This window comes from Hyperoodon ampullatus, assembly GCF_949752795.1.
Source record: "Hyperoodon ampullatus genome assembly, chromosome: X".
Lineage (NCBI taxonomy): Eukaryota > Metazoa > Chordata > Mammalia > Artiodactyla > Ziphiidae > Hyperoodon > Hyperoodon ampullatus.
In genome coordinates this window covers 29,091,569-29,115,684 of record NC_136913.1, presented here as the reverse complement: position 1 = coordinate 29,115,684, position 24,116 = coordinate 29,091,569, and the positions used below count along the sequence as shown (strand labels likewise).

General features: G+C 40.0%; 1 protein-coding gene across 7 annotated transcripts in view; it reads left to right on the top strand.

The window, feature by feature from the left end:
• Positions 1-24,116, top strand: part of DMD (dystrophin) — a gene marked incomplete at both ends in the record, with an annotated part of 2,093,893 nt that overhangs the window by 1,950,277 nt on the left and 119,500 nt on the right. For all 7 annotated transcript variants that reach the window (XM_079728248.1, XM_079728247.1, XM_079728250.1 and 4 more), the window contains one exon: positions 621-682. In XM_079728248.1, coding sequence (XP_079584374.1) covers positions 621-682 — 62 coding nt within the window. The remainder of the gene's footprint in view (positions 1-620; positions 683-24,116) is intronic.

Here is a 24,116-nt window from a genome sequence, read left to right as displayed (position 1 = left end):
GCCCAAGTAAACATAGGAAAAGGTGCGGTGGTATATAGAGTGCCGAGTTAAAAAGACATTCTAAAAGTAATGGGAAGAGGGAAGATACAATCTGTGAGTCAGGCAATGGATGAACCTTAAGCCGAAGTGAAATACAGTCATCATAGAGATGAGATCTGGATACGGAGAAGAAAGTAATGGAAAAGTGTCCGGGACAGTGAAAGCAAATGAGAACTGAGGCGATTTATTTATTAAACTAATATCAGTGTCTCTTTGACAGAGTTGAATAACACTTGTCAGTGTCCTTTCTGTATGTTCTGAATTGGACGGCTGAAGAAATCCTGATTTTTGATTATTGAGTACCTAACAGGGTCATTTTCTTTTAACAGAAGTGCGGCCGACTTGTGGGTACAAAAAAGAAACAAATGCTGGTTACCAAATAATGATCATACTGCTTTTCCCGTTGAGAGCAAAGGTTGGGGTCTCTCTCCTTGTAAAATAAACATTCGTCACTGCAAGATGGAAGGCCTGTGAAGTAATGAAGCCAAATGAGCCAAAGGCGTACCGTGCTTTTTGTTTTTTTCTTATCTCCTTTTCTCTACTCCTCATTCTAAAGTCTCTCTTTGTATTTTATGTTTTAGCCACGAGACCCAAACAACTTGCTGGGACCATCCCAAAATGACAGAACTCTACCAGTCTTTAGGTAAGGACATGGCCATGTTTCCTCCAGGTGAAATGACAAATGACTCGTAGGATAAAGTAGTCGGTAGCGCGCAAGCCATTTGTTGTCTAAATACATCACTAGATTGTTTCAGGGGTGAAAACAGCGACACCTTTCTATTCAGAATTGACAGTCAGCTTTCTTTGTTTCCGAGGTTGCTTAAAAATAAGTTTTAGGATTGCACTGATTGCCGAAAATTCAGTATATCTGAGAGGGCCAAAAGGTCTTGCTAGTTTTCTTTTTTGCCTAAAAGGATGGAAAAAATACTTGCAATTGACGGCTATGCTTTCCCCCCAGAGAAAGAAAAGGGTTTCAAGTTGTTCTTATTGATTTCTTCCTTGTGAAACCAAGAAGGCACTTTTGCCAAGTTACGAATGCCGTGTAAAGGAATTTTCCGCAGTCACTCCAGTGCTCCTAATTCCTAAGCCTGTCCGGTCATCAGCATGCATGCTCAATGAAAGTCCACTCTATACCATTTTCGATCCCTCGGGAATAACCTGAAATGAATTACCTCACATTGTAACTAGTTGTTGTTGTTTTAATTAAAAAATCGGCATGCTGTCTCTACTACTAAACATTTTTTAAGTCCCTTTTTGCGAATGGACATATTTACAGACTGAAATGCGTAAGGTGAAAACTCTTTGGGTTTTAAGTTATGTGACAAAGCCCATGGGAATCAGGGTGCTCAAACATGAATTTTGGATGTGTGTGTGTGTGTCCATGTATCTGTGTGTAGCTGCTGCTGCCTTTCTCTCATAGATTCCCATTGGTTAATGAATTGCAGCTATAGAGACATTAAGGCATGGAGTAGGAGATATTAGCCCCCCCAGATTTTTCCCTAAACCCTTTCCAACAAGGACCTACTGTACAGCACAGGGAACGCTGCTCAATATTCTTTTTTTTTTTTTTTTTTTTGCGGTACGCGGGCCTCTCACTGCTGTGGCCTCTCCCGTTGCGGAGCACAGGCTCCGGACGCGCAGGCTCAGCGGCCGTGGCTCACGGGCCCAGCCGCTCCGCGGCACGCGGGATCCTCCCGGACCGGGGCACGAACCCGCGTCCCCTGCATCGACAGGCGGACTCTCAACCACTGCGCCACCAGGGAAGCCCTCAATATTCTGTAATAACCTAAATGGGAAAAGAATTTGAACAAGAATAGATACATGTATATGTATAACTGAATCACTTTGCTGTACACCTGAAACTAACACAACATTATTATAAATGATAGAAGTTCCTTGTAGAAATCTGAAAAAATACAAAGCGTGAAAAAGAAAAGTCACTTATAATTCTACTAGCCAGAGATACCAATACGTTTCAAGTAATATTATGTCAGCTCAGTCTAGCAGTAAGAGCATGTGTGTGTGTACAGGCACATATGTACACACACTCCCTTTTAAAAACTTAAGGAAAATCAGGATCAGCTCATCTTCAAGTGCTACATTTTCAGCCTCTGCAGAATGTTTCTGGCTTTTATGCTGCACTGTTTAGACCACAGGTGGAAAGCTTGAATGCTTATATTTTGGCAAGTGAGAGAATGAGACTTCATCTGAAGTGGGCAGTGGCTGTGCTGGAGGAGCTGGTCGTCCTAGCCCAGTGCTCTCAAGACTTTGGGTTTTTCAAGACAAACTAGAAATCTTTCAATAAAGAGCTCGTTGAAACTGGGCCTCCTGCTTATAGCCTCTGGTTTACATAGGCTCAGCCTACTTATAATTTTTTTCTACTCTAATCACAGTGATCTCTAGTTCTAATATTTTAATTTACTTTTATTTGAAAATTATAATTATTATAGAATCAATACTTGTTCATATTTTTAAAGTTAAAAAATATAGACAAGCTAACAAAAATGAAGTCATCTATAACTCACCTCTTAGTTAACTAATGTTTAACAATCTAGTAGGTATCCTCAAAAATTTCTTTCTATACATACATTTTTACAAAAGTTGGGTCGTTCTGTTTTATAATCAGCTTTTATTCACCTAAAGGTAATGTACCATGGCCATCTTTCCATTTCATTGCATTGTATTCTCTACCAGCTTACTTTTAATTACTCTGTAATGAGAAATCACAAACATGGTTGATAAAAAGCTAATTATGAACTCAATGAAGAGGTGTTTGCACCTTCAATAGGAATTAAATATGCTTTTTATCGTCATATTTCTAAAGTTTTCTCAGTAGGTCGAATGCGGTGGTAAACTCAAAGCTGGTAATCTGGCATGATTTGTAACCTTGGGCAAATCACGCGATTTTGGAAGATAATGGAATTTTACAGTTGCAGGGAAATTTAGAGCTCATTTGCTAACAGACTTTTTCTTTGATGAAATCAACTTAATTGAGATCAGTTATATAGATTAAAATGCTGCCATCATAAATATGTGGTCAATTCCACCACCACCAGCCGCTCTCCCCGCCCACTTCGAAATTTTGGTTTTTGTTATCCTGGCAACAAACATCTTGGAAATGAACTAGGTGTTGAAATTTGATTTTCAGCTTTCAAAACTTATATTTCCAATATTTTCGTTACAATCACATATTACTTGGGCTAACTTTTATTCAAATGGTGACACATTACATAACGTCTTCCATTTATTGAGAGCGTACTGTGTGTGCTGCGCATGGAAATGTATGTGAGCAACCATCGTGCCTGGTAGATGTCATCAACAGCCTTCTTTCACAGGGCAGTGAAGTCAGGCGCAGAGAAACCCTCTGTCAGGGATACACAGCCATATGTATGGCTCTACACTGGGATCTACCCCAGATCTTCTGTTAGTGTTTGCACTTAATTCATTGATATTATTCACTTAGCAAAGTATGTCCATGTAGAGTACCACGCACCTGCTACAAATAGGTACAGATTGACAGTTTTACCTACGGATAGACAGTTATTTGAATGGTATTTCTGGAACAAACCATTACATTTCTAGAAATAGTATGGTGGATTCCTGGACAGTGGACACGCTTCCTTTCCCCGTTGCCAGGCACACGTGGAATGATTGATTTAGTAGTTTGTTGTGTGTCTACATCCCTGAGATAACCTACAAGATTAAGTACCACTAGTGCCCTTCCCACTCCCAAATTACAGTGTTTCGAAGTTGAAATATAAGCATAACATACTGAAAAGAAGCCTTTAATTTATTTTTTATCTTTATATATTGGCATCTGTTTTTCCTCGCGAGGTATCCCTTTAGGTCCAAGTTGCTATTTTGAACTGGATGAGATGGTTGGAAGCCTTCAACTACACTTAGTTTGTGAAAGGTATCATGAAAGCAGAACTGGTCTGGTGTGGTCACAGTGTTAGACAATACCTCGGGCCCTCTCCTAATGGAACCTGAACCTCTTGTCTGTGGTGACATGTTGAAAATATCAAGAAGTTGCTAATCCCCACCATACCACCAACTCCAGACATAACTCCACTGTAGAAGCTACAGTGGCTCACAGCGTGCAGGAAATGTTACACATTCCTAAATATGCCCACCTCTGAGGGGATTTCCATTCTCTAATTTGCCAAAACCCCCAACCAGCCTGTTTAACACACTCTGTTTTCTGCCTTGCCCCCAAACGCGTTCACGTGATCCGCCCCCGACCCTTGGTCCAAACACCACAGTATTATAAGCCAGAGTCATTTGGTAAGGACTGAAAAAGTAGGACTTGAGCATTAACTGTTGGAAGGCTATGGTATTACTCGAAATGTTAATCTTAGAGATCTCTACTTAGCAGAATTCTAGGTGATTTCCTTTCCTTTCCTGCCTTTCTACAATGAGTTTATATTATTTACAATTAGATATTTAGCAAAAAATGCTTCTTCATCAGTACCCCCATCCCGTTCCTTAGTGTCCCTACAGCTCTACTTCATCAACCAATGAGAACCTATGACAGAAAAGCAGCAATAGCCACACACACACACACACATATATACATCACACATATGTATGCATATAAAAAATTTATGCTTAAGTCCTGATTCCCATACTTTATCAGGTAAATTTAAACACAAGGAGATCATCTCATGCGTCGTTAGTCTTTAAATATGTCCATTCACAAAAAGCTGACTTAAAAAAAGTTAGCCTTGTCTTCTTTACCACTAAATTTTTTTATTTAAAAAAAGTAAAAGAATTCATTTCAGGTTATTCTCAACAGATCTAAAATGGCTTTTTTGAGTGAGCTTTCATCAAACGTTAAAAATATTGTGTTTTCCCCATGTAGTTAGCCTGTGTACCCACTCAAAAAATTCCAAGTTAGGAAGGAAAAAATTGTTGGGCTCCCACACAAACACAAAACAAGGCATAGTAAAGAATTAATTTAAACATTTACAGACATGACCTGACAGTCATTAGGAATTGGAGCATTGGAAGGTCTCCAGAAAATTTTGTACGCAACATTAACGGTTTGGCAAAAGCACTGTCTTGTTTGCACAGAGAAGAAATCAATAAGAACAACTCGAAAGCAGTTTCCTTTCAGCATTTTTCTCTGACTACCCCCAATGTGGTGGGGTGAGTGGTATATAAAAAATTTTCCCATATCTTTTTTTTTACGTGGCCTTATTATCCTTATCCTTAGCATGAGGGTATTGGACCAAAGTGTTGAAGAATTTTGTTTTTCTCTTGCTTTGAGCAGAGGTGGGGCAGGTTGTTTCCAAAACTTGTCGTGATCATAATTTTCAAGAAGTACCTTTGGCTGATTCTGCAGACAAATGGATTTCTAAAAGTTTAATCATTCCTATTTTTAAAAATGCACATTCTTGGCAAACAAGCAACAGGGAGAAGATCCTGCCGCCCATCCCTGTCTTACAGGCCAAGTGAGACAGGCTGATATCAAGTAGGGAGGCTCTCTGGAAATATACCTGCTGGGCCATCTATTTGCTGTTGAGAAGGCATATTCTTCCTCATTTCTTAGAAGTAATAATACGTTCCATTCATGAGGTGAATTTCAGATTTCTGTTAGCATCTTTACAAATGGAATGGCAAGACTGCTGTTCCAAACGCTTATCTTGGTGATTTAAAACGTAAAGCTCTTTAAGGCTCCAAAAAGCATTTTAAAAATCAGTAGATGTTAGATAGTAATGTGCTCTGGAATTTATTTTGAAATACTAATATAATATTGATTTATATGGAGTGCTGTTAGGTGATAAAAAAGCCTCTCATTTTCTCACAATCTACGTCTAGGTTCTTAAGTTCATCACTGAAATTTTAACATTAAAAAAACCCCCATTCCCCCCCATACACATATAATATGTGCTGCTTAAAACTACTTTTAAAAAGTGTTTCTTAGTCTGTCTTATTGTGAATATATTAATTATAAATACAATAAAATCTTTATGTGGTCCCCTCCCTGGCTTCTTTCTCCCCTACAGTATGAGGTGTTCGCATGAGGGATACGAGCAGTACAGCGCAGGAATAGCAGTTTGCAGAGGAGACATAGGTTTAAAAAAATAGGCTAAGGCGAAGAGAGAATCATTAAGCTTCAGAAGGTTAACTGATTTCATTTCAAACTGTTTACTAAAATCTAGATGTGCTGGCTGATCTGACAGTTCTTATCCCAATTTCCTTTTCCTTCTTTGAAGTCCTTTCACCACCAGCTTTTTTTTCTCTAGGGGTGTTGGTTCCCCTCTTTTCCTGTGGGTCTGGCATTCTCCAGAAGGATCTAGCCCCTCTTAGCTGTTGCCCACATTCTGGAGCCCACTCTCCATGATGCTTACCCAAATGATGCAGAATCTCTCAATTTTCAAAAATGGACTTATAAATGTTTTAGGAATTCTTAGGAAAAGTGGTCTTAAAAACCCTTGTGTTTTGAAGGCTGTCTGTCAGCACGTGGCCCCAAGCCTCATGTCTGTTGCCTGCGAAGAGCTTCAGAATGTTCAAATGAGGGCTCAGTTCTAGGGTCTGATGGGCCTGAGGCTGGTGTGATTCTTCAGCAGTCCTAGTTAAGAGGACCACCAGTCAAGTCAAGAGGCTAAGAGCTTCTTCAGGATACATCAATAATGTTATTAATAAATAATTGCAGCTGCTCACATAGAGTTGGAAACACTGCCCTGCAAATCCTGTACCTCTTTCCTCGGTTTGCCAAGAGGAAGGAAAATAAGTTAGCTTATTCTCTCCCTCTTTTGTTAGGCTTTCTACATTCCATTAAGTATTCCCTCCTGAGGATGCTCTACCGATTAGGAACTGCGGGACTCTGAATGACTATGAATTCCTTCTGCCTGGGGAGCATGTCCTAATGCTTTTCTCAGCATATTTTGTAAACTCAACTGTTCTCAACCAAGGGACTCAATGTTTAGCATATTCCTTCTCTTATCTCTAGTTCTTTAAGTATTGCCAAGTATTAAAACTTCTGCCTCTGGATTTTCTACTACCATAGGGCCTTGAACTGGAAAGAATACCTCAGTTCAGATCCCAGCTTGGGTGTGACCTTGAGCTGGTCCCTTGCTTTCCCTCAGTCTCAGATTTCTGGCTTATCAGGTGGGGCAGCAACCTTCCATCTCTAAGTGTCTGGTTTTAGTTTAACTTCTGACTGGATTTGGCTTGGCCTTATGAATGCTGTGCCCCACACCCCAGTTTCCCTTTGTCTCCACCAGCCTGGAAGATAGGAATAATAAGATCATTGAGTGAGTAATTTTTGTACTTTCATTTCTGTAGCACTTTACAGTGTGCAGAGAGCTTTCAGAAGTAACCGTATTTAATCTTTACGCAGCTGTAAATTAGGTATATAGGTGGCATGTGACCTGAATTTTCTGTCATTTTCAGATCTTCTGTCCTGCCATCCGTTTGAGTAGGCTCCTGTTTTTGATTTAGAAAATTATGCTATCATATGAGTGGATGGGGCAACCGTTTCCTCCTCCTTTCTATTTGGACTTGAGCAGGCTGAGGCGCAAGACTTGCTTTGACTTATTCACACTGACATATGGGTAGAAGATAAGGAACCAAGTCCAGAGCACACATTTTATGGCTCCTAGTTTGCTGTTCTCAAAGAACATCCATTACTCGTAGCATGATTTATAAAACTGCTTTATCAGCATAATTAAGCTATGGAATCTCAAATGACATTCTTTATTCCCTAGCTGACAAAGTGAACACAGGAGATTTACTCAGATTTGCGAAACAGAAGGCATAAGACATTAAAGCTGTTATAAATGTTCTTCCTCTATGTCTATCCTGCTTATAAAAGGGAAAAGAAAAATAATCTGTTCTTTTCACTTCAGTTAGAATCGATTGATTGTCCCCATTTGTAAAAGGGAAATGTAATCTTCGAATCAAAATTTATGGTGTTTTAATGGGGTATTTTTTTATAATATTTTTCTTGTTCAAATAACTTGATTTAAAGCTTCTAATTGAAGAACATAAATAAATAGATGTTTCTGAATTGCATCTTGCAAAGCTTATTTCAGAAGGAAACTCAAAAGGATTCTCTTTCAGACTTAGACTGGTTTACAAGTGAGAAGAGCTGCCAATTTTTTGGTAGTTTACTTGATCTAAATAAGAGAAGCATTAAGGTTACACCTGCAGCTGTGAGAAAAGTGCTGGATGTGTACAATTTTATGTAGCTGGGTCTGCAGAAGACAATTTTTGCACACGAAGTAAAGGCGTCTAAAAACGTGTCTGCTCTTTTTCAGACATTTCCAATATTTCTTTTTTAAGCACACAAGTCTGATTACCTCTGTACGTCTCTCGGGAGCTGCAGTTTTGCTGGAAAGAGATTTAGAACAGTCGGAACACTCATATAAAATAGATAGTGAGTTTTTGAAGTCCAGACTCTACAGTAGTAATAAAGTGACCTAAAAATATTCTGAAAGAGTCTCTTACGACACAGTGGATGAGTCATTAGCTCATTTATGAATTGGTGTTATTCTGTGAGAATGTTTCAGAATTTGCCATTCCACAAAGTCTTGATCCCTTGCACAACTTCAGGGAAGTCCTTGTGCCCCCTCATAAACTGAAGCTTATGTAACTAGGACATACGTTATATGTGAGTTTGCGTTTGTGTGCACGCATACCTGCATGCACATATATTTATATGTTTACATACGTATTTTTTATCAAGCATTAATTTTGGCGGAAAGTGCTTCGTTTTATATTTTGCTTTCTAGTCCTATAAAAAGGCTGTCAGTTTTAGAGCAGTGCTTCTCCAACTGGTGAAGGACAATTGTTTTTAAAACATCCAGTATGTCACGGACTTTGAGGTGGCCTTATTGAAACTGACTAGTGTACACTCACATCACACATAACTCACTGCACAAATTCAGCCGCACTTGACCTAGTCTGTACCTTGTTCCGTGAAATGGACCCATCGATTCCGCATTTGGATGTCATGGCAATGTCAAGTTGCTGCAAAAGTTGCTTAACACATTCCTAGTTTCTATGTGTGTGGGAAACTGTACTTTGAGTAGCACTGTTCTAGAGCATTTAATTTTTGAAAGTATAAATGTAAACTCAAGTCAGGTGACCTTGGGAGAGGGTAATTAACTTACACCAAACAAGAACACCTGAAAAATGTTACTTATGGATTTTATATTTTGCCAGTTGAGTCAAGTTCAGGCAAAGGAGGGATCTATATTCTTTCCCCTTTCATAGGCCTCCTTAGCAATTATTTTGGAGGCCAAAGTAACAGGACCACCCAATACAGGAAAGGGCTGGGTATGATAATGGCAGGATCCCTGCTGCCTAATTTCATGGCTCCTCCACCCCTAGAATTAAATGTAGTGTATAACATATCATAGTTTTCAAATACAAATTTGTTTTTATCTAGAACATAAAATGTGGCATGTGTACTCTTTATGTTGTGTGTTGAAGTCAATGGGGAAGTGATTGATTACACTGTGACTTTGTGTCACTTTATGAGTTGAGGTTGGGAGGTAAAGTGATGTAGCAGCATAATAGTTCATTGACTTTGAGGCTGGTGAGACATGGATTTGAAATTCTGGCTTTGCCACCCGTTCTCTGTGGCCAAGACAAAGGCAGTAACAATTTTGAACCCCAGTTTTGTGATTTATCAAGTGGTTATGATGGTACTTACCTTGGGGAGTGTTGTGGGGATTAGAAATAATAGATGTAAAATTACAAAATGTCTGACATAGTAACTGCACAAGGAATTAGAATAACTATTGATGATGATGATGATGATGCAGCACTACTGTCATACCCCATGTCCCTCCTTATCCAAAAGAAAGAAACATGCACAGTAATTCAGGAGTGAAAAGAAAGGAGAAAGTCTGTGAATTAATGTGACATGCCCAGAAAAATGCCTGATACAGAGTAAACACCTAACAAATGGTGGTGATACTGTTATGGTAGGGAGGGGACAAGGGAATGGCTGCAGAGGTAAGGAGGGATGAGACCATAAAAAACGCATATGACATGTTGAAGGCTCTGATGCTAAGATTTTCGACTTGGGTGAAGTATCAGTCAGGGTCCAGTCAGAAAATAGAAACCACTTTAGTTATTTCAAACAGAGGGGGTTTGTGCCGGAAATTGGTTACCCAGTGATGGAAGAGCTAAGAAGCCAAACAGACGGCAGGGAGCCTCTGCTGTACCCAGGGCTGGAGGGACAGTGCCAAGAGGTAGTATCACCAGAGCCCCAGAAGCCAGAGCCATCAGCTGGAGCTAGAACCAGTGGCCAGTTGGGACCACTGAGGGAGGGGTTAATGGGGGGGATCCAGGGAGGGGACACACCTACTGCCAGAGCTTGTGCTGAAGACAGAGAGAGAAAGGGAGAAATAGCCTGGCCTCTCCTTCCTCCTGTCCTCTCCCTCAGTTCTTCTGCCAGTGACCGCCATTGGCCATACTTACTTAGAAGCCAATTGTAAGGGAGCAGGAAAATGCCATTCTCTGTAACGGAGGGCAGAGCAGGGGAACGTCAGAGAATGGATCTGAGAACCAGCGAGCAAGTGGCTGAAGTGCAGGAGGCCTCATGGACTGTGATGCAGTCAACCATCTATGCCAATATGCAGGGAAGAGAAACACAAAGCCTTAAAAGCTTGCATAGGATTTTCTGAGTCTGAAGCAACTTAAATGAGGCACTAAAAGGGTACACTGTGTTCAAAGGAAACTGACCTAAAAACAAGCAAAGAGGAGGTAGCAGTCAAAAAGTTATCTGCACAGAAGTCCAAACACTAAGAATAAGCTCTCGTGCATTTGATTGTAGCACTTGCATTATTTATAGTTGTTTATGCTCAAGTCTCTCAAGACTAAGTAATGAATTCCTTTAAAGCAGGAACTGTCTTCCTCATCTTTGTCACCAGCGCCCAGTGCATGGTAGTCTCTGAATAAATAAATGTTCATTGAATGAAACACAGTAGAGCAAGCAAGAGTGATTTTTCTGGGGAAGAAGACAGATACCACTCAAGAAGACAGAAAGTTGTGTCCACCTAGAGGGGTGGGATAGGGAGGGTGGGAGGGAGGCTCCAGAGGGAGGAGATATGGGGATATATGTATATGTATAGCTGATTCACTTTGTTATACAGCAGAAACTAACACACCGTTGTAAAGCAATTATACTCCAATAAAGATGTTAAAAATAGATAAATAAATAAAAAGACAGAAAGATATAGATGATGTTTTCCTAAGGCAGATTATTAAACTAGCAAGATGGAAGTCTCTGGAGAGATGGAGTTCTTTCCAGAAAGTAGAAGATAAGCACCATGGTAAGAAAAGTTAGGAATGTCAGTTAAGTTGTAAATCTTACTGGCAATTTGATATCTTAACACAACCAGGTGAACTGCTACCCTGGAATTAATTTTATTCTAAAAGGAATAACTCACTGATAATCAAGGAGCTAAGACCCTTGAGGGACTTCCCTGGTGGTACGGTGGCTAAGACTCCGTGCTCCCAATGCAGGGGGCCCGGGTTCAATCCCTGGTCAGGGAACTAGATCCCACATGCCACAACTAAGAGTTCCCATGCCACAACTAAGACCTGGTGCAGCCAAGTAAATAAATAAATATTTAAAAAGAGGAAAAAAAGGAGCTAAGACTGTGAAAGAAAGGGTAACCGTGGATTTGGAATTTAAATAACAAGGAAACACTGAACACAATTTGGTGTGCTGGTAGCCTCAATTATTCATTGGTTTCTTAACTCAATAAATACTTAAGAGTGTGCCAGGCATTGAGAATCCTACACTTTAGGACAACAGGCTAAAAATATTATTGAAGGTATAAACATTTTTACAGTAATCTTATTTTTTTGGACATTACAAAACATATGTTCATTCCAAAAATTTGGAAAGATGAAGTGTAAAAGAAAACAAAAATCAATTTCAATCTCAGCGCCCAGAAATAACCACCATTTACATTTTAGAGGATTGCTTCCAGTCTCTTTTTCTATGCATTTCTTATATAGTTGTTTGAGGCAATATCCTGTTTATAACGTTGTATGCTACTTTATTCACTAAATGTCCCAAGTTTTCTCTCATTCTTAAATTCTTTGGGGATGTTATTTTTCCCAAGTTGCATTTTCCTGAAATATTACTTTTTAAAAATAATTTCCCATCTTTCAAAAATTAATTTATGACAAAGGAAACTCAAGTTCATGTTGCATTTGTAGAAATAAATCCGTAAGATTCTGGAGACTTATTACAAACAGGCTTCTGAGAAGAAAGCCAAGTAAAGTGTTATGATGCCTTCTGTCCAGAAAGCTACTTATGTATTAGAGATGTTACAGAACAAAAGTCAGTGTAGTCAAAAATAGGCAGTCAGTAATCAGAAGGCTGATAAGAAAAACTTATCCTATGATAAATACAGTTTATAAATTTACATGAACAAACACTTTTCTACCACAAATATTTTAATTGATAACATTTCTTTTGCCAAATATTTATGCTCTAAAGGTGACAAGGCAACTATCCTTGGAAACTTTCAGTGTTACAGAAAAATCTTTGCCTTCTTAGCAAACAAATTTAGACAAAAACTCAACTTTATGATAAGTTCCTGTAAGTTTTAATTTTTACAATAACGGATATGTAAAAATTCACTTACCTATTTTTTTCAGATATTAATCTCCAAACTGTTCTTTTTTATTGAAGTATAGTTGATTTACAATGTTGTGCTAGTTTCAGGTGTGCATCCTAGTGATTCGGGTTTTTGGCAGATTATATTTCATTATAGGTTATTACAAGATATTGGATATAATTCCTTGTGCTATACAGTAAAGCTTTGTTGCTTATCTATTTTATGGACTGCAGTTTGAATCTGTGAATCCCAAACTCCTAATTTGTACCTCCCCCTCCCTCTCCCCTTTGGTAGCCGTAAATTTGTTTTCTGTGTCCATGAGTCTGTTTCTGTTTTGCTATATACATTAATTTGTGTCGTATTTTAGATTCCACATATAAGTGATGTCATACAGAATTTGTCTTTCTCTGTCTGACTTACTTCGCTTAGTACAATAATCTCTAGGTCCATCCATGTTGCTGCAAATGGCATTAATTTCACTCTTTTTTATGGCTGAGTAGTATTCTATTGCGCATGTATATCTCACACCTTCTGAAGCCCATTGTCTGTTACTGGGCACTGGGTTGCTCCCATGCCTTGGCTGTTCTAATGGCATCGATCTGCCTTCTCTCACTGTTGGCGCTCACCCAGGGCGGGTCTTACTGCCTCTTGCCATCTGTCCCTAGTCCCTTTACTAAACGATCTCTCTTTTTAAAATACTTGGTTTCATTTCAGTGTTCCGCAGTTTCCCTGCACTGTGCCTATGCTGAATGTATTATTTATCTTGCTTGAGATTTATGTTTCATTTTTTCTCCACTTTGAGAATTTGTGTCCTGAATCGATTTTGGAAACTTGTGAGCGTTGTTTGTTCAGTTATTGCCGCTTTTCTATTCTCTCTGTCCTGTCTTTTTGGAACACCTCACAGATACGTGTGGGTCCTTTCTGTGCTATCTTCCAGTTTCTTCAGTTTCTGTAGAGCAAGAGCCTACTGTCTGATTCCCGTTGTGTTTGCAGTCACTTATTATAATTGTCAAAAATTCACTTACCTTTAACTTACCTATCTGGAAAGAGAATGGCTAGCAGAACACACACATTATCTTCCCAAAACATTTGTGCTTACAATGAGCACATTCTGTTCAGGGTTCTTTGTTACACTGTCAGTTAAGGCTTGTGTAGCCTCTTGCTTCAGTTACATTTTCTGGCCAAGGTGCACTTAAAGAGTACGGAGCTGGGGGCTTCCCTGGTGGCGCAGTGGTTGGGAGTCCGCCTGCTGATGCAGGGGACACGGGTTCGTGCCCCGGTCTGGGAGGATCCCACATGCCGCGGAGCGGCTGGGCCCGTGAGCCATGGCCGCTGGGCTTGCGCGTTCGGAGCCTGTGCTCCGCAGTGGGAGAGGCCGCAACGGTGAGAGGCCCGAGTACCGCAAAAAAAAAAAAAAAAAAGTATGGAGCTAATAATATATTCCACAGTTGTTTCCAATTTTTTCACTGCTCGAAGTAAACCTGTGAGGAACATCTTTGTGCATAAAGCCTTTCCGTATTTGTTTCACTGAAGTGTAATCACTGAGTCAAAGGATAGTAATGTTTTAAGTTTTGTGGTATATATATTCCTGAAATTCTCTCAAAAGGTGGTGTCCACTTATGCACTTAATACGTGAGAGCGCCCATCTTATACGCCCTTGCCATTGTGGAGCATTAGTTTTATTTTTGAAATTGTAAAGGAAAACCATATCGTCATCATTATTTGCATATCTTTGATTACTAGTGATCATGAACATTTTCTTTTAAATGTTCACTGAGCATTTTTCCTCTTTTGTGAGTAATATGAAAGCAAAACCAATGTAACTGAACAAAACTCTTCCAAACTTTTCTTCCATAATGTAATCTTTTTTTCATTCTGTTGAGGGACTCTTGGTGATGTGAGACTCCTGATTACATCAGTACAGTTTTTGAATTATGCTTTAGCTTTCTCTTCCCCAAGCTAAATAAGCCTAATCCGTTTATCCGTCCTCAGTGGGCCTATTATCCACCCATTATGTTAGATTTGCTTATTCTCTGTGCCAGCTTCAGTTTCTTCCCATTTTCTTGTATATGCAGAACCCTAAACTACAGTAGTTCTCTTAATAAAGGGCTATTCAGCATGGGTGGAGAAGGAAGGTTGCTTCCTGCCTCTTAAGTGATGGAAGCTTATACCTACCATACTTATACAGTCCCATGTGAGGTGTTGATTTCTTCCCCTGTAGATATGGAGTACTTAGAATGTTCCAGGCCCTGCTCTGAGTAACAGGGTACAAAGAAACATAAGACATGATGCCTGTCCATCTCCCAAGTTGGTATGAACCCGGCCACGCAAGGGACCCTGCGATGTGATAGAAGTCCTTGCCTTATGAGAGTGACAGGCACAGCACCAGCTCTGCTTGGGGCCAGCGGGGGAGTGCCTAAGGGGTGCCTAAGTTATTCTGAGTCCTTTCTGCCTTTGCAACCCAAATGACAACCATGTTATTTTCTCTTGTTGCTGGTAGTTCATTAATGCCAGCATATACCCATTTCGTTTTCCAAGGCAGATTTAAATGTCTCAAGTTGGAATGACTGAAGGTTTAAATTCAAGCTAACATATACGCACACGGAGCTTATTATTGCCTGGTTTCATTGTATTTGTTGTGTACAGATTCTAGAAAAGCAACGTGTCAGCTTCACAAAAGACCATACTGTCTCCTTTGGGGAATAAAATTGACATACATGAAATAGTTAATAAATGCAATAAGACTATATACTAACTTACATAATATCAAGGTCAAATGTACGGCACCTTGTACAGGTAGAAAGAGCAGTACTGATTAGAATCTTCGGGGAAGGCTATTTGGAGAGTAGAATAAAACGTTGTAGGAAGGAATTTTGTAAGACTTACGTAAATTAAAATGTAGGCTAGGGTATTCCACATAGTGTAACAGCATAAGCAAAGGTATAATTGAGAGAAAGACTAGCTTGTTTAAGGGTCAGTGAGGACGTTGTTTTGTGAGAACCTTCTCCAGATTTTTGAAGGAAAACCTGATTCAGTGCCATAAATTCAGGGTAAATTAAAATGCCTTAAATTATAGAACGAGAAATTTAAATTTCATTTGATTGGCAGTGGGAAAAATGTTGAATCTTTAGAAGAGAGACATGATGAAGTCTGTGTTCTGTTTTTAGGAATGAGAATTTGATGGGATGGTTGAAGGAAGAGAGGGGAGAGATTAGTTATTCTGTTTGGTTTTGCTTTGTGGCACTTGAGATGATAAAGGCCTTAGGATAGCAATGGGGGAGAGATGTGGGGGCATGACTCTGGAAGTTTTCTTTCCAAGGTAGAATTGTCTGAAAGTAATGACAGATTGGTAGGTTTTAAAGAAAAGAGAAGAGTTATAAAATACCTTCTAGATTTTCAGCCTTGATGACCCAGAGAATGGTGATACCACTGAACAAAAAGAGGAAATTGCAAATTGACTGGGACAGTAGGAAGTATTAGAATTTTATTGATTTTATGTTCTTCTGGATTTATTTATCTTTCTACAGAGATTTATTTGGGGTAGCTCATATAAGTGTATGAACTTTGATATCATAAGCATATATTTCTCATTAGTCTTGTCAAAAGCCCTGTGAAGTGTATTATTATCTCCACTGTACAGATGAGGCTCAGAGAATGTGGGTAATTTGTTCACTTGGCATAGCTGGGATTTAAAGGTACTTTCAACTCCTAACTCAGTGATTTAGCCCCTGAGCTAAACTTTCTTCCTGGGAAGTGATAGAGGCAATTTGAAGAGGAACTATCCCGATGGCTTTTCGAGAGGGGAACTAAAAAAGTGTTTTAGAATCATCAACGTGATAAAAAGATTCCTTGTGTTTTTATTGCAGTTTATATAGGAAATACTAGGGGCAGGTAAGGTTCCTAACTTTTACCTAGCAAGTGGATACCCTGGATATCTCTCCTAGGAGCTTTTAAGATACCACGTCTCATGTAGTCTTCACAGCAGCCCTCAGAACAGGTTCCCTTTACCAATGAAGAAACTGCAGCTCAGGGAAGTTAAGGTTGCTTGCCCAAGCACACTGGGAGACTGCTTCACGATTAAGGGGAGTGGCTTTAGCGTCTAACAGATTTGAGTTTCAGTCCTTCGGCCTTTGGTTTGCTTGTCAGTAAGATGGGACTGAAACAACAATAGCAAAGTTGGAAATATTATCTGAGAATGTGTGTATTTATTACTAACGTGCCGTAAGCACCCAATAAAATGGCAGTCATTAGTACTGTTCTTTTATCGCAAAGTCATAGCTAGAACCCATCGACTTTTCTTCTCTAGCCATTAGCTTTTCCATTATACAGTAGTACTCTTGCAGAAGATGGTGGGTGAAACGAAGAATTTGGAAGAAATCACAGAGAAGTATGGAAAAGAAGATAGATTTAACACTCAGTAATTTTTTAAAGTAATACGTGCACATGATTTTAAAAAATGAAACAGTACAACTGGGCAATGGGAAAAGTAAGTCTCCCTCTCAGCCCTGATATTAATCCCCCAGTATCACTCTCCAGAGGCAATTAATGGTAGAGTTCTCTGTTTCCTTCTGTAGATATTTTATGTGTATACAAACATACATAGACGTAAATATGCCCCTTTTTACACAGTGATACCATAACAGACAGTGTTCTCTTCTTTGATGCCATCACCTTTTACATAACTAAACTTAAAGCACTTTTCTTCTGTAGAATAACAGCCTGACAGATTATGAAAATTTGTTATATGGAGGGTTATATTCGTATTTTTATGAGACAGAAACCCAGAAATAAATGTAAGAGGTTCAAAATTGGCAACTAGTGGCCTTTAAGTCAAACTAGACAACCATTAAAAACTGTATAAATGCTAACTGATTCTCAGGATGTCTACAACAAACAAAAACTATTATTATTAAATGGAGAAATTAAGATCCCTAGAAGGACGGAGAGGGACTGTTTTATAGGCTGACACGTTGACGGGCGTGCTTAGGACCTGGCTGCCTTCTTTGGGCTTTGGACTGCTGATGTTCTTGAAAGGAAACCGCGCCTGTCCTCCCTTCCTGACTTCCGCCTGTAACACGCCCCGCCTCCGAACCGTCGTGACTCTCTGTGTCAGGGTGGTTTAGAAGGAGCTGAATCTTGAAGATTTAAGAAGATCACAAGGTCTAGAAACTCCTCTCACGGGGGAAAATTAGGAGTTGCTGGCTTCTGGGAAAATTTGTTTTTCAGATGTAACGTGAACGTGTCAAATACTTGTCAGGGTTAAAGAAGTTCAGGGTCTCTGTTCAAATTGGGAGCAAGTGGGAGCCCTTAAGCCAAAAGAGTAGTTTCAAAGTCCCGCTGAGAGTGAGCCTTTGTATTTTGTTCTCTGGCTCGGTCGGGGAAGGGATGCTGCATTAGGAAGTTAAGTGTTCTTACTACAATAAAGTAAAGTGATAAATAAGAGAAGGTGGGGGAATATACAGGAACATGATGCTTCGGGCTTATGTGAACATTTTTGGCATTTGCCTGTTTGAGTTCCTCAGCTACTTTATTGATTTAACTAAAGCACCCTTTCTCTGCAGGGAGGAGGGAAAAAAGAGAAACCCTTGGCTTCTAGTCCTTGTTTCTCATTCTGACTAGGGAATCCAGGCCAAGTTACCAAGAACTTTCTAGTCCTTTGCTTTCTCGTCTGGAAAAGGAAGATTTAAAATGAGAGATTTCTAGTTCTAAGATGCTATATCATTTTCTTATTTGATGAAAGTAATGTTGTTGGTTTTATTATCCCCAAAGGAATACCCATAAGGAGTAGGTAGAGATAAAGCTACGTAAAGAATTTAATTCCTGGTTGCCCAGTAACCATTAAATCCCTCAGCAGTCAGGCAAGAGCCGCATTCCTGCCTTGAGACAAGATTTAGTCGGTTTTGAACTTACCCTCGGGCTGTGTTCCGAAAGTTTATTTGTAAGTTAGTTGCTTACAACTTGGAATAAAATGTGTTATAAAGGGTGGTTAGGTCCCCAAGTCCCCAAATCTAATTCAGCCCTCAGAATGCCTCATGCACTTCAGGGTATGAATAGAATGCAGCTACGTGTTTCTATGGGAACAAAATGCTTCTGGGGTAGAAACTCACATTGCCGGGGTTTATTTCTCTACTGCCAAAGCTTCTGGATAAGAAGAACTGGACATTTAATCAGAAGAGGTCTACTTGCCTTCCTGGTCACTCCACTGACTTTCAGCTTCCCTTTCTCTGGTCCTCATCTTTCTTTATATGAAGGTTCCTGTGATCTCTCAACCTGCCCCACCCGCTGTTCCCTGCCCTGCATCATGGCCCTTCTCAGCGTACCACCCATCACCCTGGTGCTGGTTAGGATTACAAGCACACTGGGCAAGCGAAGCCCCATTTCTCCTATAACAGAGGAGGGGCGGGGAAGGCCATCAAATGCTTTGGGTGTCAGAAAGATGTGGCCTTGAATCCAGGCTCTGGGATGCAACCTTAGGGAAGCTACTAAAGATCTGCGAGCCTCATTTTTCTGATCTTGAGTGAGGTTGGTGATATGGAACTCAGGGCATTGTGAGGACTCAGTGGCCTCAGGTACAACACCATCTGCCCTTGAGCACTCACTGAATGTTAGCGTTCCTTTGGCCATCGGCTCACCACTTCCCATTTTTCTCTTAAACTCTATAGGGAATACTTGGGTACCAAAAGGGTTGAAGTAAGAGTCACCTACATTTTTTAAAAAGGCTGCTTTAAGCTTGTCCCCAAGTAGTTTTGTCCAGGAGTCAAAGGAGAATAAAGGCTGGGTCAGATTCAGTGAAAGCTGAGATAAGAGGTAGAGAAGGGGGGAATGGTTCCTGCCTTCTGTGCAGTAGGAGTCAATAAAAAGGGGGTGGGGGGAGCCTGGACATGGCTACTGAAAAGGGAGAGGAGAACACTCATTTGTGAGACTTCAGAGCCATCTACGAGATGGACAGAGGAACTCAAGAGTCTGCCTCATTTCTGGACTGAACCCTCAGACGGGTCAAGTGAGGGAGGACATGCTTCATATCGGGCAACTTCCAACTACATCAGAGTTCTGAGGTGATAAAGAAGAGTCTTTTCCCATACCATGAGCATTTCATTTCTTGATTCAAATGTATTGTCTAGACACATAGACGGGTGAATGCGGATCTCTCCCTAAGGCATCCTTTCTTATTAAAAGCAACTCAGTCTATGTCAGGGGACAAGGCAGTCCATTATCTAATGAAAAGCTCCTGCCACTGATTAATTTTATAACAGCTGCAGCTAAGTGGTGGGTCTTTTTTTTCTTTTTCTTTTTTTTTTTTTGCGGTACACGGGCCTCTCACTGTTGTGGCCTCTCCCGTTGCGGGGCACAGGCTCCAGACACGCAGGCTCAGCGGCCATGGCTCACGGGCCTAGCCGCTCCGCGGCATGTCGTATCCCCCCGGACCGGGGCACGGACCCGCGTCCCCTGCATCGGCAGGTGGACTCTCAACCAGTGCACCACCAGGGAAGCCCTTTTTTTTTCTTTTTTAAGAATGATTTCTATATTAGTATCTTTAAAAGGATCTAATCACTAGTATCTAGTCTCCAGAAAAAGTAACACATAAAACTGAAACATACTTCATTTTTATAAACATCATACTATCATGAGACTTCTGGATGCATGGGCAGTTTGAGGCATGTCCCCCCATTCCTCTCCCCAGCTAGAGTATACACAACACAGAAACAAGCACGTTTTATCATGTTCCTGGCCACTTACATATCTTGAACTGTGTACTATCTTGGACTAACTATTCATGCTTAAGGATTTAACAAATTATCTTCTTCCACCTCTCAGATAACAATAACAATAATAATAACCCAAACAATTTATTTTCCCTAATAAGGTTAAACGGTGAGTGCCAGCCTAAGGCAGGAACGTTCCAAAAAAAAAGTTTTGCAAAAGGTTAACTTGTTTTTCCCATGGTAATTAAGGTCAGATTTCCACTGATGTCCACTTTGGCATCTATTTTATTCACAGTGGTATTGAGGGGAATGGATATTGGGGGTGTGTGGGAATTGGGGACCAGAGAATGGAGAGAGGCAGACAGAGGATGCAAATCATTTTCAATTAGAACCTAAAACTTACACTCTTAGATAAAGGATAGACTACGAAATCTTAATCTGAGTTTTAAGACTTCTGAATAGTTGAAAGTTACCAAAGCTTAACATTTTTAAAATAACATTTATCTTAAGAGCAATGAGTAATGGAAGATGCTACTTGGCTTTAAGGAGATTTTGCACTAATGAAGAGATAAAGATATAAACATGTCTAAAGAGTTAATGAAAAATTAGTTACTTATAAGTGTTCATGTATACATAGACATTAATTTTCAGAGAAATAACTTGTATATTTAAAAATTCTATTCCTCATATCTGGGCCAAGTCAGATTTGTGATAGTCCCATGCAAAACAAATGTCTAGTTAGATGTTCCACAGATCTATTTATGTCTGGAAGAGTGCCTTAGCCATGTAAGCTGTCTACTGTAACATTGTTTTCAACATTAAATTAACTGTCAAGCTGTCCTGCATCAGTGACACCACTTGGTAGCAAGAATGGGGAACCCTGTGATCCAAGATCTTCCTGCTTTGTTCCTTTGCCCCAAGAGGTTTGCAAGGGAAGGATGGTGCTCTCTACTTGGTATTCTGCATTTTGTTGCTTACAGTTCAATTAATGTGTCAGAAGTACGTTTGCTGCAGGTAACAAAATACCTGACCAGCTGTATCTTAACCACATAGGGGTTGATGTTTTTTGTATACCAAGAAGTCTGGAGACAGTAGAGAGCTAAGGAAGAGTTCAGTGATGCCATCAGAGATCTGGGCCTTTGTTCTGCTGTAGTATGTTTAGTGAGTGACCTTTGACCTCCCGGTTGCTTCATGACTGCTGGCCCTCAGGCAGGAAGGAGAAAGGACCTTCTCCCTCTCAGGCTCTTTGTCTTTCATTTTGGAAAAGGAAACCCTTCCCTGCAGATATCTTGTCAAGCACTGACCAAAACCATGTCCACATGGCTGCCACTGGCTATAGATTAGAGAATTGAGATCCTCCAGCCTTTGTAGTAGAGAAAGACCAGGGAGAAAGACTTTGAAAATGAGTATTGCGTGAAACAACCTACAGAATCTGCCACAGTTAAATACAGCTGAGTCAACTTTCTAGATTAGAAGCGTTCTCTCTAGATCACCTTTGTTCTTTCTCCTTTTATTCCACCTCCTTTATGTCTGGGAAAGTCTTGATATCTATGTTACGTGTGTTTCAGAAAAGAAGCCCAAGCTCAGGCTGTAAGGGGTAAGTAAGCAAGAGAATTATTCCAGTGATTCATCCAGAGCAGTGGGAAGTGATATTATTTGAAGAGAAATCAAATGTGGTGTCAGTGTCACTAACGGCTTAAACCTGGTAAAAGTAGGGAAGTTCCTTTCCGAATTTCATTCAATTCGAACCATTTATTGAACACCAACATTTATTGCCCTTCGGTGCCAGTGATATTGAACACAACACGATCTTTCTAGAAGTCTCCATTTCCTTTTCTCATCTTTTCTTCCTCAAGTAAAAGAATGAAAGATAAAGCTCCTTCTAGTTAGTTATATCATTCATTTTTACCAATATTGCTATAGATTTTATTTTTATTGTATATTGAGTATTTAAATAAATCTTAAGCCTTTGTGGGCTAACGTAGAAATTAATCACTATTTCATAAAGAACATGGCTTATATGGAAAATTTTCAATTCCATTAACCTTACAGATGTTCACTGGAGTAGTTTATGTCGTGTTGGAAACTACTTTTGCATCTGATATATACACAGCTCTTTGCAGTGTATGTTTCTGCTCACATAAGCAAAGAAAATACATATTGATTTTTGTGTGAGTGAAGTATTTATCTTTGTGTTTTTCCCAGTATTTTAGAAGCCTGAATCTTCAACCCCTGAGCTTAGTATACAGTTAGGCCCGTAACAGGTGCTTAGATAAATGTGAATTGATGATTTTTAAATGTATAAGTAATGGTCACTTCACGATATACAGTCAGTAGACTAGTTATGGGTTTTGGTCCTGTCTTCCCATATTCTTGTGCTGGAAAAGTAAGTGTACTGAGGCAATATTTTTGGTGGCAGAGTCCTTTAGTTTGAATGCATTAGTAAATGGTGGAGTCCAAAGAATTAATAGCTGGAAAATGTTTGGAAAACCCAGTAAGAAATGTTTCCACAGCGTAATTTGAGTGAAAGCCAGATAACAGCTAGTTATTGGAGGAACTCGACAGTAAAAGCTTTGACATAGACATGAAAAAGAGGGTGGAAGTAAATTTGGGGGGAGAATAGGAAGTGGTCTGGCTGAGGCAGAACTCCCAAAAGAAATGCCTCCTGGGGCCAAACTCGTCATTTAAATGACTGAAGGCGCTGGGTGGGAAGTGGGTCAACCTGAAAAGCTTCTCTTGGGGCTAATTGGGCCTCAGCTTCCCCCACTGACATGCAAGAAGGTGAGTCTTTAGGTTCTTCCAGAGAAGCAAGACGATGGGAAGTCTCCAGATTTTTAAGTGTTGGCAAATCATTCGACAATTTAAAAAACCATTACGGGAGCCAAAACCAAACAAACAAACAAAAACAAAAAACAGGTCTGCAGACTAAATTCAGCCAGTTTGTGCCCGATGGTCTGTGGTTACCGGAGAAATCACTGAAAGGTGAGGCTAGCATTAAAGGAAATGGACATTTACTGCTGTTTATTTTTATCATGAAAATAGATTTACCACAGATTCCCCAACTGTGAGAAAGGATGGTAGATTTGAAATAGGTAGTGTCAACCCTATTACAAAGAAAGTATGTTTTTCCAGCCCCCGACAGATAGGGCACAAAATTTTTAAAAACTGTTTGTGAATTTGGTTCTATGAAAAATTGTAAAAGGTATGAAAATCAAGTCACATTTGATCATTTAAAAATGTCTCGCCTTTATTATACAGAGTAAACTTTAATTAAACTGTCTCTGCCCTAGAGAATCTGGGATGTGTGTTCATTTGTGAAGAGAGTGTGGAAAGGATGGTTAATTAATGACGTGTAGAAGAGAGTTGAAGGAGACTGGGGTAATTTTATAAGTTTGTGGAGTTCTGATAGTTGTGTCGGTTAGTTGAGTTGCCCGTGTTAAGGCTCAAGGAACACACGGGAGAGCAGTGACTGAAGGTCCTGAGTCAGAGAAAGGGAATAATATCGTTCAGCCCAGTGATGAGAGTGGACTGTGTGCCTGTTAGTCTCTTGTTACGGAGGAGACCAGAAGGAAAGAGCATTGGCTTGATTTGGTGTGGTTCTAACTGGAGCGTGAAGAAGATGACAGGGAAGGCTGATCAGAGGTAGAGGACCAGTTTAGAGACCTTGCCGATTGATGTTTCTTCTGACCATAAGGATGGCAAAGAAGGAAGTGCTTAGGTGGAATAGCTTTTTCAGTGAGTTGACCGAAGGAGAAAAGGCACAATATGGAATTCGGGAGTA